This window comes from Cinclus cinclus, chromosome 4 (genome assembly GCF_963662255.1).
Source record: "Cinclus cinclus chromosome 4, bCinCin1.1, whole genome shotgun sequence".
NCBI classification, from domain to species: Eukaryota; Metazoa; Chordata; class Aves; order Passeriformes; family Cinclidae; genus Cinclus; species Cinclus cinclus.
The window spans coordinates 24,934,291-24,952,091 of record NC_085049.1 but is presented as its reverse complement, the minus strand read 5'-3'; the positions used below and the strand labels follow the sequence as shown (position 1 = coordinate 24,952,091).

The 17,801-nt window shown below is 40.4% G+C and overlaps 1 protein-coding gene across 1 annotated transcript in view; it reads right to left on the bottom strand.

Annotated features, from left to right (window-relative positions):
• The window catches only part of SCUBE1 (signal peptide, CUB domain and EGF like domain containing 1), a 185,764-nt gene that overhangs the window by 19,444 nt on the left and 148,519 nt on the right, over positions 1-17,801 (bottom strand). Inside the window, exons 10-11 of the mRNA XM_062490920.1 lie at positions 4,179-4,295; positions 2,085-2,207 (exon numbers count right to left, since the gene is read on the bottom strand). Of these exons, the coding sequence (XP_062346904.1) occupies positions 2,085-2,207; positions 4,179-4,295 (240 nt within the window). The remainder of the gene's footprint in view (positions 1-2,084; positions 2,208-4,178; positions 4,296-17,801) is intronic.

Below are 17,801 nucleotides of genomic sequence, written 5' to 3'. Positions count from 1 at the left end.
CTTGCTACTTCTTCCAAATCTGCTCACTTTACAAGACAGGTTTGGCTGACATTTGTTTCTCTCACTGCTGACTGTGGTACTGTAAATGCCATTTTTCTTACCTGTCAGCTTGCCAGCAGACCATAGAGAGGTAGGGGTTTCTTCTGACACCAGAGCTGTAGCAGCTAGACAGGTTTGGGTCTACCAGGGCATGGGAAAAGCCCAGTAAAGCCATCATGAAACCAAGGAGTTCCAAAGCAGTAGCTGGAATGAATGTTGCCTGACTTGGCTTGAGTGCAGAAGAAGAGTCCCAGCAGCCTCCAGCTGGTTTGTATTCCTGGCCTCACTGGTCATGAAATATGAAAGCATCCAAGTCCCATAAACACGCCTGATGTTCACATCTGAGATATGGGAATAATAATCCTCCACTTATCTCCTTCCTAAATCTTCTATGTTGCTTTGGTGATGTCTTTAAAGTAACTGTTTCCTTGGAGTGAGGAGGCAACAATGCGCAAAGTGCCATTGCTGAGCAAAAGAGGGTTTTGTTACTGCAAATGTCTCCAAATCACATGTCATTCACTAAATATAATTCTTCCACTTTTTATTGTGCTTTTGTAACAATTTAGAATGTAGTTTCCTCTCAAAAATGTTGGCAATAAAGGCAGGGAATCAGCAGGGTGATGATGCTCATTTTAAACCCCACTGAAGTCACCAAATACTATCAATGGACAAGGGTGTTCTATTTCCATCTTCTTGCTGAGCATTATAAATAATGAAGAGAAATTTACAACCAGGAAAATATTTTCAATACAGCCTCTTACAACATTCTTAGTAGGCTGAGAGGGAATATAGCACAAGTAGTCTAACTTCATACCAGACCTCCAAAACTTTTAGTCCCAGATGTTAACTTACAAAATCCTTTCCAGAGGAATAACTGGTATATGGCAAGGGGGACCTAGTGGAGAGCTAAAAACCACAGTGAGCTATTTCTTGCTGTCACAATGCTTAGTTCTCTACACAGCAGGGAAGGTAATAGACAGGTAATCACGAAAGTGAAGCACTTATTAGGAAGAACATAGAGGCAAAGGCTGGAATTCAGCTTGAGGTTGTCACCCCCCCCCACCCCACCTTGGTTATAAAAGTGCTTTCCATACTGCTGTATCCATCTAAAAAATGCCAAGATTGCATGATCACACGAGGCCAGTGCTGTGCTCTCTGCTCCAGATTAAGCAGTGCTTTCTCCCAGTATGTGCAGAGATTCCCTGAAGGGAGACCTCCCTTCTTCTTGTTCTGTCTTGCTCCCAATTAGGTATTAGGCATGATCCCCAAATGTGCCTATGAGAAGTTATTTATGGTTAAAAAGTTGGCCATGAAAAGCCCCAGGTATGCCATTCTCATTAAAAATGAAAAACCAGAATTAAAATCTCACGGAAAATACTTTGGCTGTACCCATGACCAAGATTTGCTGTGCTTCAAATAAGACTCCAGAAAGAGAAGTCATCTCTTTAAAGGATACAGAAATTCAGGTCTGCCACAAAGTGGCACTAGCACCAAGTGCCAGATTTTTCTGCTCTCAGGATTTGTGCTCATTGTGATTAACACTTTTGACACAGCTAGTATCAGTACTTTATATGAAGCAGGACACCTTTAGAGATAACTTGAAAAACTGGGGTATGGTCCTGTAAATATAAGTATTATGTCCTATCATGTCCTACTTGTAAACAGATAATTATTTTGAATATTCTAAATTAGTGTAAGAAGTAAACAGAGTTATAGCTGACATTACAGAGATGGGAAGAGGGCAAATTAGAACAAAAGTATAAAATACCCAAGATACTAATACTACTTAGAATTCTGTCAATGGACTCATAAACTTAAAAAACCCAAAACATTCCACACCAATAAAATATAACACATTGCTCATTCCCTGATCGACCTAATGTCGTATCCTAGCCCATGGAGCTCCACAGGATAAACTCAGGTGTTTATCTGAGTTTACAGAATGAATCTGGGGATCTAGATGGTGAACATGCAGCCTCTCCCAAACAAAACCTCAGAGAACAGGAGCCATCCCAGTCACCTTTGAGTCACACCTCCACACTTACCAACACAGTCCTTTTTATTCCAGTGCAGCTTCTTTCCAGGTGGGCAGACACACTCATAGCTGCCCATGGTATTAAGACACCCAAAGTCACAGCTACCATTGCTGATGCTGCATTCATCAATATCTGAAAACATATTTAAAATTGCGAAGAGTCTTAATTGTGTGTACGCATGTATACTGTGCATTAAGATATGACTTGCATAAGGAAACCTATTTTTACTGTATCTTTTACATTTGAGTCTGTATAAACATAGATAAAAACAGACAGTGACAAACAGTGCATATTGCATATATTTATCCTTAAACTGTACAGCTCCTACTCTCCCAAGGATTTATGCATTTGGTACAGTTTACTTGCCAGGACCAGTTACACTGAAATTCTTGGGAACACTCACAAGATACAAAACATGCTCAAAAGTCTCTGCAGCATCTGGACAATAATGCATTATATAGAAAAATCTCTGTGAGATTACATAACTTCTGCAGAACAAAGAGAGAAATTCTCCACAGTGATTCCCAGAGTTTCTTCTAGCAAGTTCAGGTGAAGGAGGAAATGATGCATTTGAAAGAAACAAAGCAGCTGAAGTGTAGTTTAGACTTCTACTCCTTGAATAAAAATAAAAGGTAAAGCTTGCAAGAAGGTGAAGAAATTATCGTATATGTTATCAGTGATATTCTTACAACTTTTCTTGTATTAGAAAGGTATTTAGCCAGTATGAAGTGTATCCATTTTACTCCAATCATTCAGCATTCATATACTTGTGCCAACAAGGTCAATCTCTCATCTCCTCTCTTCCCACCACCAGAAAGGACATTTATTTATTTAATGAGCTGAAATGACACTGAATCAACAGGAGACACACAAAATTGCTAATGCTCTGGCTCACTGGTAGACCTCAAAATTAAGCATGCAAAGACTACACCTAATGACAGGTCTAAGTGGTGAAACTTGGGGTCTGGACAAGTCTAGATTCAGAGTTGTGATTTTGTATCTGTTCATAATGGAAAAAAGCAGGAGGTTTGGATCTGGTTATGTTTTTGGTCAAAGTTCAGCACTGAGTATTTTCAGTTGGAGTTTTAGTCCTTCTTCAGTCTTACTGAAAAGACTGAAGCTGAACCCAGGCTGAAGGTTATTTAAAGACTGAGGCAGAACCCCAAACTTTGAGGCTTTCCCTAAATTAGTACGTTAAGTCATTAAGGCATTAACAGTGAAACTGAAGACCAGTCTCTCCACACCTCATATAACACAAGTCCCAAAAACTTTTGGACTCTGAATTTGCTTTCACAACTACTTTCAAGTGGGGTCCGTTCCCAGATTGCTTCCTTAGATGGACTCCTATTTATTTTCCTGCCCGTCTCTACTCTTACCATGAATTCATGTGATACTTCTCCATACATGAGAGACCAGCATACACCTCCTACACCTTTCTCCCAAAAAAGAAGCCATGCAGAGATACCATTAACTGGGTCTCACACTGACATTACAAAATCAGGTGAGCTCAGCCCTCAGAAGTGAGGGGCCAGTATCTGTTGCTGCTACATCAGTTGAAACTCTAATTTGGTCATTGTGGTAATGCTGCGCTTCAAAATTATCCCTCTTCTAGATAATGAAACATTACATCACTAATTCTTTCCAGTCATACCAAAAAGGTTGAAAGCATGTCCCCAGAAGATGGGAGGGAGATCCACCACAGCCTTCTGTTATGCATTTCACAGGCAGCTTATGTCATAGACTGGTAAGGACAAATGCCAACAGAGCCAAAATACACAAACTGTGCAAAATCAACAGATTCCCATATTCTCTTTGCTGCCCATCGTAAGAAGCCTCCCTACAGCTGTGGGAAATCTCACTCCTTTGGAAGTTCTGATCAAAAAATGGTGGGACATTGGTTTTCACTGGTGTTTTTCCTCTCGGGAATGTTTCAGCAAATTTGAGATACTGAAATTTTGGTCAACTCATGATATTTTAAGTTTATTTTAACGTCATGGTTTTATCATCTTGAGTTATAAAACCTTAATCTAAAAGACTGTGTGGCTCTGTAAACAGCACACAAAGCAAACAAACACACATGTAAGCAAAGCTCAGTTTCCAAACCTCCACAGTGCGTCAGTCCGTACAAGGTGTAGCCTTTGTGGCAGAGACACTCAAAGCTTCCAGGGTAGTTGATACAGGTGTGGTCACAGGTCCTTTCAAAGGAACACTCATCTATATCTGAATTAATAGAGGAAGTATTAAGCAATTGCATTTAATCAGGTTACACCAAATGATTGGATTTTCTCACTGGGTTGCAATGCCTTGTTACTGATAAAGTATCATTTACCATCCCAAGTAAAATCTGAACAAAATATCATTCTCATTCTTCTAGTGCCTTGCAAAGAAAATACTTTCAGGTACGTGGAGAAGGACAAGAAGAGATAATTTGGTAAAACCCGATGAAGATTGTATTATGTACATTCCCCATTAGATGGCAACCTTTAACTTCTGATCATACTGACCCAGCAGGCCTGGGCAAGGATGGAACTTTTGGGGAAGTTAGTGGCACAATGGAAAAAAAGGTTTAGGTTGAATCAAGCAATTCCCTCTTTCACTGACCAGGATGCTGAAATGCTGCTCACCAGGACAGGGAGTTAGTTGCTCCCAGACTTCTGCTCTGCCTTAAAAGTCTATTCAGACTTGCAGAGGGTAAGCAAAACACCACTGGAGAATAAGCCAGCATATGGAATGGACAGGCTGCACCTAGCACAGAAAATATTAGTCCAAAGCCCACATTCTACCCAACTCAAGAAAATATGACCTCTTCCCCTTAAAAAAAGTCAGGCATCTCTAATTATCACTGCTCAGCAATGTGAAACCCTGGCTTACACAGCCTCTTCCATCCAGCAGGCCATGAAAAAAGCAACCAAGAGCATGTTGCTTCCAGGACAGTAAAAAGGCTTTGCTGAGCAGGTGCTGTGGAAGTTGATTTGACAGCAGTCCTGAGAGAATGGACTTGCAGAAAATATTAAAGGCACCTTAAATAGCAATCTGTGCAAAACAACACTTTTGAGTTAATTGTGGAGCTTTTTGGCCTTTTTTTTTTTAAGTAAATTCTCTTCAGTGATTTATTTTTCCGCTTATAGGTCAGAAAAATTGACTACAATGACATTATTTGAGAGTGGTCATTCCAACAAATCTCATTCCTCCAGTGTTACTGAGTTATATATGAATGGAATAGTATTCCTATGACAGTTCCCATGCTTTCTAAAACTGCTTTTTAAGAACAAAACCTGAACAATACCATCACAAAATGTAACTTAGACTTTTGTGTTCTACATGCTTGGAAAGCTGTTGATGTTTGAAAAAACTTGAAAACTCACCATACTTCGGTGTATTCTACCCAATTTCTGTAGCCAAGTATTATTCACATAGTTTTGACATTTAATGAAGCATTCTAGGTCTCATTTGATTATTATAAATGCAAATATTTACCTTCCTATAAAACTATAAAATTAAGACTTCCTGTATGTGTACACGAACCCAAATCTGTCTGAGAGTTTACGCAGAAATTTAGAATGACTCAAACAGCTATATTTTATATGACCTCCAACTTTAAATGTTTCAAAACATTCATACAGAAGATAATTCACAATGTGGGAAGCAACTGTTCAGGCAAATGCATAACTTAGAATGAAAGAAACATGATGAACAGAAATCTGTGCTATACAGTTTTATGTATGCATCACAATCACCTTCTATGACTGAGTCACAAAAAGATGATAACTGTGATTTTTCTCTTTCTTATATCTATTTCATTTTTAATGCATTTTAAAATCAATTTTAAAATATCATCATTTGAGTTCTGAAAGTAATTTCTTTTTAAGGTTTCCTTTATAGTCTTGGAAATGTGCAGCTTCTGAATACACATAAATGGCAAACTGTTTCAGCTTTCTCTAAATAAATACATAAAGGGAAATCATTTGGGAATAAACACTGCAGGTATAGTTTAAAGGATTTTTAATGCTTAAGAAGCCAAACCATACATTGTGGTTTCATTCATGTGTAACCTCGTTTGCTATGTGGAATTGTGGGAAATTTACAAAAGCAGTTCATTCTCTGGCCTCTGACTTACCTTGGGAGTCTTTTTTTCAAAACCAATTTAGTATTCCTCAACAGTGATCTTATCCTGCACTAGTTTAATCCACAGTGTTTATGCACTGCTTTCACATGCAGAACTTTGTGTTGCTGCCTATGTGGCTTATTTTTCTTCACATTAAGGAGGATGCACTTCCCAGAATAGTCTGCCTGATGACATGACCACTGCTTGCCAAGTAACAGGCATTCAGGATGGCCAAACGCATTTCTACTCCACAGCTTTTTCACCCTTTAAACCCCTCATCACCCCCTCCTGCTGCTGCTCTCAGGAATTCAGTCTGCTGAATTCAGCATCCTGCTCTGACCGCTGGAACAAGGGAAGCCCCCCATGCAGGTTCCCCTGGCTGAGCCTCAGCCCCGGCTGCTCCTGGCTGGGAAAGGCAGGGAGGGACCCAGCTTTCTGCAGAGCCCTGTCTGCACAATCACCAGCCCCCTGAGGAATTCAGCACTTGTCACAGAAAAGGCAAAAATATGCACCACATACTCTTCATTACAAGAAACTGGTGGTGTGATACAGGATGCTGAAATCCTCTCTCTCTCTCTTTTTTCTTTTTTCTCCCCTAAACTCCGTGCTCTGAATGCTGTTATTCCTGGGCTCCCAGGAACTTTGAAGCTAGTCCTCACACCTCTGTGGTGCTTCACAATACCTCTCCATATTCAGCCTGAAATGATGTGCTTATTTCCCACCACCCCCCATGACACAGGTGTATCTCACAAGAGACCACAGAGTTGGGAATTTGACCTTCACAGCCTCGGTTTTCAAATCCTGCTTTACCACAACAGGGAACAAATGTGGGCATCTAAACCCTGTTCCCCTTTTGTACCACAAAATCTGGTACCCTCATTACTGAGCAGAAGTAAAAAAAATACAAAAGCAGAGATGTCGCAGGTTACAGTCTCGCTGCCACCCCCATGTACACACTCAAACACACAAGCATTTTTGAACTCTGTTGCTCTGAATTTCTCCCCTCCTAAACACCCCAAAATAAATACTGATAAATTAACTTCCTGGGTCTGAGGTGCTCTTAAAATGATTTAAAGTTATTTAAATTAAGCTTTTAAACCGTTTAAGGATGAAAAGTCAAAATGTTGTAGTTTTGAGGAACTGGGGTAGAAAACTTCAACTTAAGGTTGAAGTTTGGATTCTATTTTTGGTTCCATTTGGCATAAATTCACATGTAATCCAAGCTGCCTCTGAACATTTCAGATTTGCTAACGTGCTTATCTGACATCAAACACATTTTTTTTTACTTTCACTTAGCCAAAAATTCATGCCACATTCACCACTGCAATCAGCATAGGTGACTATGTCATTTCAGCATATTAAGAGGTGTCTTCCCAGCTGAGCTGTTTGAAGCTTGCAGGGACTACGGGGCCAAATTCACTGCTGGTAGCACATGATTAGTTTCCTGCCAGCTTTTCTTAGGAATACTAATGCAACATATAAAATCTAATAAAGGAGCTCCCTACTTTACAGCAGACCCAGTGAAGTGCCAAGTTCAGGGGGTGGAGCAGGTGACCTCCAAAGGTCCCTTCCAGGCTCCATCATGGATTTATGGGCACACTGGCAGTGCCAGACTTCTCTTTATGGTGTCTTGTGCTGCTGACAGCTCTCCTTCCAGTCCCTGTTCCCATGACATCAAGGCATCATCTCAGGCTGAATAAAGCCCAGTATCTCTTCTAGCAATCCAGGTTCTCTCCTCCAAAGAGACTGTTTGAGGAACACTCCTTAATTTTTCCCTAGAAGGGATTCAACTGGAAGAGATTGTTCAATGGTTTAATAAAAGAGCAGGATTTCCCTGGGGTTTTGAGGGAAGCAATTTTTGGCAGTGGTGGCCATGCTTGATAATATTAGTTTGGCCAGGTTCCTATTATTTCAAGTCAGCATTTGGATTTTATTGTTGATTTTTCAATCATATGTAGCTTTTTTTTTTTTTAAGTTCAGACTCTCCCATGTTAAATGATCCCATAATGATCTTTATTTTTCTTGAATGTAAAGTTTTTTAGTGGGTGTCAGAGTGTCAGTACTGTAAAGTAAATTCTTCTATCTCCAGAAGGGAGCTACCAGAGCTCAAATTTCTTCTAAGTTTCCTCAAACAGATGTGTCTCAAAGGTGACCTGAGGGAGCAGGGAATAAAGCAGCTCATTTTCCATGCTCATTCAAGTCTCTGCCCTTTCCACTGGTGCTGCTACTAGACTCCCAATTACAGTAGCACCAATTGTTCTGTGGTTTGTGTGATGTGGACACTCACTCACTTGTGGATGTGTGCAGAGCACCCAGATCCATCACACAGTGGTTAATTTTTGCTAAACCTGAACATGAGCTGGGTTCCAACCAGCAGCTCTGAAGTGAAAAGCTCCTTTCTGTACTCTGTTTCCAGCCCTTAGACACAGTACCCCTTACTCCTGGTTGTCATCACTCTAAAATAAATTTCAGAGTAATTAAAAGGAACCAATAATAAGGAAATCAAACTGACATTTGATTTTGGACATTTCCAAAAAAGCATTAGCATTACAAACAAGTAGCTCAGCACCAGACACACACAGGTGAGACCGGTAAATCCTGCTGCATTTAGAGATGTTTGAGAACTGCAAACTGATGCAGGAGCTGCTGTGACTCCCTGACAGAATGCACATGTGCAAAACTCACTTGAATAGAGATGTGATTTGAGGGTTATGGTTATAGAACTGAAGAATTGAATGCCCAGCTTCCCAATTTCACATTAAAAATCTGCTTCAAAAATGAGGATTGCCCCATCTCTCTTTTCCTTAATGTAATTTTGTTAATATTAAGAACAAAAAGAAGAAATTGTTTAGAGAAAACCAATGGTTATCTCAACAGCTTTTCTCTGAGACATACACTAATTATCTAGGTCAATTTATGAAACTGGGAACCTCCTTCCAAAACATAGTTCATACTTCATAACTGTATAAGAGTTTAGTCTTGAACCTGGAGTATTTTTCATCTGATCTGAAAATAAAAGCAGCAAGGACAGATCATTGTTTTTTGGTGGTTATTTGGTGGTGCTATTTGTGCTACAGAGAGCAAGACAGGAGTGGCTCAAAGACAATCAACAAAAGCTATAACAGGCATGGGGTACAGAGTGCAGACTGTAAAGATTCTGGACACTGTAAGTGAAGAACCCATCTTATATTTGACTTGTCTGTGTTGGTGAGGCCAGACATGAGGTATGCACTAGATCACTGCGTATTTGCAAAATAGATAAAATAAAGTGAAATATGCTATTTCAAACAGAAGTAAAACAGAAAAGAAATATTTTTTCTATGTAGAAATAGAGTGTACAATAAAAATAAAAGGAAATATCTATCTCTACTATCAACTCCTTCATCAGTAGAAGCGACTGATGACACTTTGAATGCTGGTAGATCAGTCAAAAATGGTCATTTTTTGATATTATAACAAAAATTTAAAGTACAGCTGTGAGTCCATAGAGTCCCAGTTCTCCCAGTAAGCTTAGGCATACCTTGATTATGGCAGCATAGATTTTTACCTACCTCATAACTGCTGCCCAGGCTGCTATGAAGAATATTCACAGCAAGGAATCTGTGGGTTTCAGACTGAGGTGTTGGTGGGGGTTGAGCCCCAGGCTGGGAGCGGTGACCCAGGTGCCCCAGTGTAGTGGGCACAGCAAAGCCACTCTCAGGGCACTGGGGTTATCTCCTAACAAAGCACATTCTCCTCATGCAAAGGCCCACAAAATGTAGTTCTGTTTTGTCCATCTCACACAGCCCTGGTTTATTTTTAACCCTCAAGCCAAATGTGGAGTCAGTGTGGAGCACCCCAGGCCATGCACACAAGCCAAACTCAAGGTTAGTCAGAATGTTTTGTGTTCACCTTTCTCAGCCTCCAAGTTATCGGCTCCTCTGAGAAACAGAGCCTTTCCTTGTTCTCATTCATTAAGCACACATACATAGAAACTCTAAAGAAGTGTTACATGATGTTTTTAAAATAAACACTAATGCTTTTTTTTGTATGTATTTTGGCTGAAAGTTATATTCTGTCTTCTCCTCCCCCCACCTCCAATTTCTGCAGGGAGCTGATACCACCCATGTAATGTTGTTCACCTCACAGCCCAGCCAGCCCGGTTTCCAGCTATATTTGACAGACATTAGGGAAACCACATATCTTAATCTGAGTGGTTGCTGGACCACAGGGAGTCATGATTCAAGCTATATGCCCCAACAAATGGTGGTTTAAATTCAATGCTGGGAAGGCATTGTTTTGCTACAGCAGCCGTGTGATGGGGTTTCCACCACATCTCAGGTTTTTTGATCCACAGTGACTTAGCCCTGTTCACAGTCAGTAAAAAAGCATCCTCCATGTGAGAATGTAGCTCTCTAATACACAGCCAACCCTGATCAGGAGGAATGGCTTACAGCTAACTTCTCCTTAAGTTTCAAAGCCTACAATAATAAAACCAATGAAAAGGAAGCAGGGAAAGATGAAGTAATGTACAAATCTTCTACTTCATTACCTTCCCACAGAGTGCTTCTGGAGCTGGCTAACATAAAGAGGGAAAAAAAATAGCCATAACCCCAGGCCTTTAAAAGTAATTGAAAACCCACACCCACTTAAGACTTCCCACTGCATTACTGAGCTGCAATCAAGTCATCTTGCTGCTGAAACCTAATTGTTAATAACATACCTAATGACCTGAAGAAAAAACCAGATCTGGCATTAACTGCTGTACTTTTAATGGAAAGCTAAGTGTCCAGGTAACACAGTCTTATCTTGTATTTCAGAAATTTGAGTGGGAAACTCTCCATTATGACTAATGTTGACTTGGACCAAATCATTTATTTATTTAAGAACTTCATTGCTCACAGTTAAGTATGTGATTAGTGAAGACCAAATGTAACCCACTAATCAGGGGCTGAAAGACTTCAGAAGGAAACCGATTCTTTTCGCAAGGAAATGTGCTTTTTATTAGAGATGATTTGTTAGAATGCAAAGAAGTAGTAAAGCAAATAAATGTATATAAACAACAAAAGAAACCTGCAATACATGTTTGAGACAGAGGCAATAAATAATTAGAAACTTGTGACTTATTATGTAAGCATCCCACTGAGAAGGTATTTCAAGGATTTAGCAGTACACAATGAAGTGACTGCTACTCAGCTTCAGGGACAGGCACAGAGTATATAGCTGTACTAAGGACAAATGTTATCATCTACCTAACTCCACCTCACAGTCTGAGGATCCTGTCTGTATGCTTTTATTCAGTATGTTGAGACCCTGGAAACAGTTTGTTTTCCCCTTCCTCACAGCTTATCTGTACCCATAGTAAGTTCAATAACCCCCTATCTCTGCTCCTGGGGCTGTCACTCTTAGGACAGCCACGTCCTTCTCTGTCTTCATACAGTACCAAATGCAGAATGAGCACTCCATACAGCTCTGGTGCAAGTGCAGTTTAGGGAGCCACAGGTGTCCCTGTTGTTTATACTTTTGGTCTGATCATTTTTAGATGCTCTTGTTTTGTTCTAAGGAATATCTTAGCATCACTGACTTCTCCTTTTACTGTGCGTTCTCACACTTATGCTACGTGTGTGAAATTGAATAATGTCTTCCAAGACACAATCCAGAAACTGGGTGTTTATTTTGATAGAATGAGGATATTTAATGCCAGCATTAAATACTCATACTCATTTAGTCCAAGCTCCTGTACTTAAGCAGCCTCTAGCATTTTGCTTTGTAAACTCTAAAAGCATCCCTGTCCCAGAAGGGATTGTCTAGGTGCTTTCCAGAACAGATCCCTTAATCTTTACCATCAGTTTAACTTTCAGAGTTCAAATTGGTGTGATCCTTTTTAACTGCTAAATTCTGCAAAGGCTGAGTAATTTATCTTAAAAAGTGAAATGCATACCTGATCCGTTCAGGAATAAGCAGGTACATCCTTTTAGATTTCTCATATTATTTTCTTGGGCCTGAGGTTACACACAAGAAAGCAGGAATGATTCCAACTAAGCAGTTCCCTTGGGCTGGCTGGCTGCCTGCCTCTACTAATTCCTGTGAATTCACCTCAGTTCAAAAGACAGCAATCTTTCATTGGCCCCTTCAGTGTTAGAGGAACTGCAGCAGGCAGATCCTTCTTTGATGCTAAACACCAAGGGGACCACTCTTCACCCAGCAAACTCACCACCCTCATTAACATCACAGCAACTGGTTTCCCACTGTTTACCTAGACGTTAAAGCAAAGGGAACTGCTTTTAGGAAGAACAAGACAGTACATTTGGGAAGGTCTTTAAAGGCAAATGGCAGCTTGTTTCCTTTATCTCTGCTATCAGACCTTATCAAAAGAGAACAGCTGCACTTTCTGTGAACTACAGTGCTATCTCTGGGGTTTGAAAACAAAAGGAAAGCAGGTTAAAAAACGAGATTTGGCAATAAAATGGTAGGCTCCCTCTCCACAGTAAACACAATCTTTTCTTTAGGAACTCTTCCAAGGGAGCTTTATGTGATCTCACGTAGCAACAAATTAATTTTCCCCTTCTCTTTTCAGTTTCTTTCAAAAATTCCATATTTAGTTTTTCTTCCACACAGAATCCACAAGCTCCTTCTCTTCCACAAGCTTCCCTCAGGACTTCCTCTGAGTCTGCAGAAACGGGGCTGTGGAACAACATCTCACTGCAGTAAACGCCTATTCCCTTAACACATGTGTGTGTTCCCCTCACCACGTGTGCCAAGCCCAGTGACCACCACACATTTCTCTTCCTGTCAGCACTGCAGAGCCAAGTCTGCTCCCAGGCACTATGGCTTTGTTCTGCCTCGTGCATCAGCCATGGATTTGCTTGCTCTTGGATCACCAGGAGCTTTGCCCAAGGGGTGGGAAGGTTTATGCTTTTGGATGGAAACTGCAGAATCTGGCAATTTCAGCCAGGCAAAAATTAGCAGCCAACTTTGGGGTCTCTGGGGGTTGCTTTGACTGTAGGTAGTGGGATTTGGACCAAGGCTTTTTCTATAATGAAATACACCATCATTATTACCACCATTATTATTATTACATTATTATTTCTCTGCTGTTGGATAAGAAAAAGATTTCTGATATGTTTCCCTGCAGCAGCATGGGAGACCCTGTCATCTACTATTTTTGGGGGCAACACCAAACTTAAAAACAGAATAATGGTAGAGGATTACCTGATAAATTAAATTTTGGCAGATAGTAATTTCTTCTAATATTTTAAACATGTTTGAGAAAAACTACTTGCTAAATCTCAGTCCTGCAAGCAGAGCTGGGGAACAGCAGTGTCAACTTTTTGCCACATGACTGATGAGAAGGAAAAGGTGCCTGGCCTCAAATGCCAAGCCAAGTTTCCTTCTTCCTCTGATTCTTCATCTGAGCTCAATTCTGAATTTGGTCAGCTGTCCTAGCAGAGAGAAGAATGAGAAAGCCAGTGCTGGTCACCAGAGACATCTCTGCAGATACTTTCAAATAGAGACATTAAAAAGAAAAAGGGATATTTTTTTCAGGTAAAAAAGTTTGCCTGGTCTCTTATGGAACATGGAAAAAACCTACTAATAACTAGACAGAGTGGTATAAACTTAGTAAGTCTGTCCAAGGTCACAGGCACAAAGTGAGCCTAGGGAGGTGTTCTATAAAGGCATTTGGAAGAGAAGATTTCAAATTGGTACTGATTTTCTCTGTTGAGCACATCACACTTAACCTCACCATAAGCTCATGGCAGCTCTCTCTCCCTGCTTTTTTCTCCTTACTGCTACCTTTCTGAATAACAATTTTTAAGAAGGTTTCCAAATGATTTTAAAAACATATAAAAATGTACTATAGGGATCTGAACCTGTGTAAAGCACCATTATCATCTAACAACCAAAGCTAATAGCATAAAAAATGCCTAAGTGCACCTAACAGTATTATTCATTTTTATAACCTATTACTTTTAAAATAAATAGAAAATGAGTTAAGCTAAGCATTTTGACAGATCACAGGAACTACAAAATCCTCCCATGATTGCATTTGGAAGGGATGGAAGTGTTTGGTGGAAGGCCAAAGAAAGTCCAAGTACATTTTCAACTTTTCAGCAATGGCAAATCAGAGAAAGGTCAAGAAAGCTGTGATAAATGAGCCTGATTTAAAACTGTACCCCCTGAATGCTTAGCCTGGATAATGCCACAAGCAGCAATAGCCTGTGGCATTTTTGATGAAGTCAAAGCTGTTACGTAAGTTAGCACCAATGAAGTTGTGGCCCTGTGGGCATCAAGGATGTGCAGCCCTTGGATATCAGCTCTTTCCAATGTATGAGCATTTCAGGGACCAATCTGTGCAACCACATCTTCACTGCTCTGTGAAGGGTGCACTGGTGCTTACAAATGCATTATTTGACAGAAGCAGGGACCACTATGCTCAACACACCTCTGACACTGAATTTACTGTCTCTATAGCTTCCTCACATTAGGTACAGATTGTCTTTGATGTAAGATTTTGAAACATAGGTATTTATGGCATGAAAATAGAGATCCTCTTGAGCCAACTTGTATTTCTCTATGTGACAGTTGGACACAACCACTTCCCAGCAACACAAGCTCCTCCAGGCTTTGAGGGCTGAATCAGCTGTGACAAGTGAAAGACAAATTGTGACCAGAAAGGCAAAAGCCTAATTTTCTGTGTGAAGAGCATCTCAAAATTTGAGATGGAAGTTGTTCCAGTGCTTAGACTTCCCAGACATTACCCTTGCTCTTGTGTCTATACTTACCTGTCCCAGCTATTCCCCACCCCTCTCCATTACTTGAGGGTTTTGTTGTGCTCAGGTTCCTCTGTTAATCTCAGGAACCCAGCAGGAGGCACTTGGCTTTGCCTCCTATTACGTTTATCCTCTTACCATTGTTTTGCTAGGACAATCTAAAATGCAATTAAAGTCAATACAATGGTTTTGTTTTTTTTTTTTTAAGAAAAGAAGTAGTTTTATCAAGACATTGCCAGGATTTTACAAGCAAATGTATAATTTTCCAGTATCAATCATTTCGCAAGGCTAAAGAAAGCTGAGTTATCTACTGCTATTACAGGAATAAACTGTGCTGCTACACCAAGAGCTTGGGGTAGGAGAAGCCATATATCAGGAGAAGTGCAATAAAAGAAACTTCAGGCAGGTTTGTTTTCCTACAAACATAAATATGTTTACTGGTCTGCACTCTGCTCAAGCCACTATTTACACAGCAACTCTTTAAGAGCAGTTTAACAGCCTGAGTAGAACATAATTAAGGTTTTACCCTTTCTGTATCAAGGAAGGAATATTCACTCTATCCTGCAATACATTTGATTTTTAGCCATATTTTTGAAAAGAGAAAACTGTTCGGGTTGCTACGGTGTTGTCTCTATCACCCTTTAGTAGAAGCTGCTAGTGAGATTTCTTGAAGGAACAAGGGACTAGTCTGGGTGAAAACATGCCTGGTGTTATTTGATGGTGCTGAAAGAGCAAGTACAACAACACAGTTTCAGTTTTCAGCTGAGAACTCAAATGCAGCCCTTCACTTCCCGTGGACCTGTACACTCCCAGCTTGCTTCAAGCCCTTGCTGAAGTCAAGGGACCCGTGTATATATACACAAAAATTGCTGTCCTCTGGCTCTGTCTCAAAGGATTGCTTAGAAGCCCTGCCCAGAAAGGCTGGCCTCCACAGAATCCCGGCAGGTATCCCTCTGAAAACACCAATATCATGGTTTGCAAACATGCCTCAAAAATCCTCCACCCAGCAAACCCTCAGAAGACACTCCTCCATTCCACTGACTCAGTATTTGAGCTTAGATTTTTGGTTTTATTTCACCTGTCTTAGCTAAGGCCTCATGTCCAAGCTACCAAAACAAAGAGAAGTGTTTCTTAACATGGCTAATGTTAGAAAAATCAATTCCTTTGTTTCAACAGGTTAGAAATTTCTCATTAGAAGAAAATAAACAAACCAGGGCAATTTTGAAAGGCCCACGAGTGTAGATGCAAGCATAGGAAAATGAAACTCTTTCATATTTGGGATAGGGCTGTCATGTTATTGCAATTCTGTTTAGCGTTCAGGGTAAAGGCTATCTGCCCATAATCAGTGTGACTGAATGCTTGAGCACTGTAACATGGCACTAATGTCCCATAGTGCAGAGTAGACATACACATATAGTCTTTCTCTGATTCTCTTTAAAAACAATTCCTATTGAATTACAGCTTTCAGCACAATTTATCAACAGATGATTGTTTGTGGAAGAATGCTACCTTCCTGCTCAAACTATTCCAAGGCTGACTCATATACTGGTAATTCATTAATACATAACATGATTCCAGTCCAGTAATTTCTGCACTATACCAGTCATAAATCCTACAACATCAACTGAAAAATATATCTCAAATTCTCTTTCTAAACACTAATGGAACGTTTTGCTTGGCTTCCCACACACATCATCAAGAGGAGGGGGCCAGACAGAGCTGTAAAAAGCAACTTGATAGCAGTGTACTTTATAGAGTTTAACAGTGTAAGAGCTACCATACTGAATGAGACCTGAGGTCAAACTAATCTACTATCTAACTTCCAACAGTAGCCTGTGTCAGAAGCTTCATGGGAAAACAGAAGTGCAATAATCTGTCCCATCTGCCCCCTCCACTTTAGGTCTCATTCTATTAAAAAGTGTTTTAAAGCCTAGATTGTGAGGTTTGATATGCCTTCCAAGAAGCAGTAACCAAAGAACATTCCCCTTTAACTTATGAAAATGCTGCTGCAGAGGGGAGAACTGGAGGTGGTGGAGAGATCTGTTTGTTTTCATGTTTCAGCCGACTTAATTGCTACAACCAGCACTGCAGATACTATCACTTGGCAAACAAACTTGTACTGGCTAGAGCTGTTTTTACTTCATACCTGGGGCATTTATTGTTTCTGGGTATGATCTTGCAACCCTTTTTTCTCACAGAAGCAGACTGTACCAATATTCACAGTCTCACTGACACCCAGTGTAACAGAAAGGATTTGAGAAGTATTCCTTTCATTGACAGTGTAACATGTTGCTTACCCAGTGGAGCATTTTTTAGTCTTGATGCAAGAAGCAATATGGTGCTTGTCATAAGCAAGATATTTTTGTAAGGCTCAGTGGTGCAGAATGCCATAGAAAAAATCTGCATAGGGAGTGAACATTATCAGTGACAGGGAAATCATCCTGAGTTTTCTTTCTCTGAGCTAGTCTGATTTTCTCAAGCAGCTCCCAGTATCTCCTCCAGAGCAGCAGAGCCTGAGCTACACTGCCCTGGCAGCTGAACCAGCACCGTTGTCTATATATGAAGAGTTCCCACAATTAAAACACACTCAGGCCAGACTCAGCTGGACTGAATGAAAATAAGCCTGCAACAAGCCAGTGCTTTTTATATGTTAGGGCACATCTGTCTGATGGGGATGGGTGTATGAGCGCATTTGCTTTTCCATGTATTTAATGGGGGAAGAAAAGGAAAGAGAGGGGGTAGACCAACAATGAAACTTTCCACCCCTTTTCACTGGCAAGTTGGCAAAACCACGTTGATAAACTGAATCTGAGGGGACAGCTGCTCCATCCCTGACTTCTATGCTCTGATGTAGTTTGTTATCTTAGATGA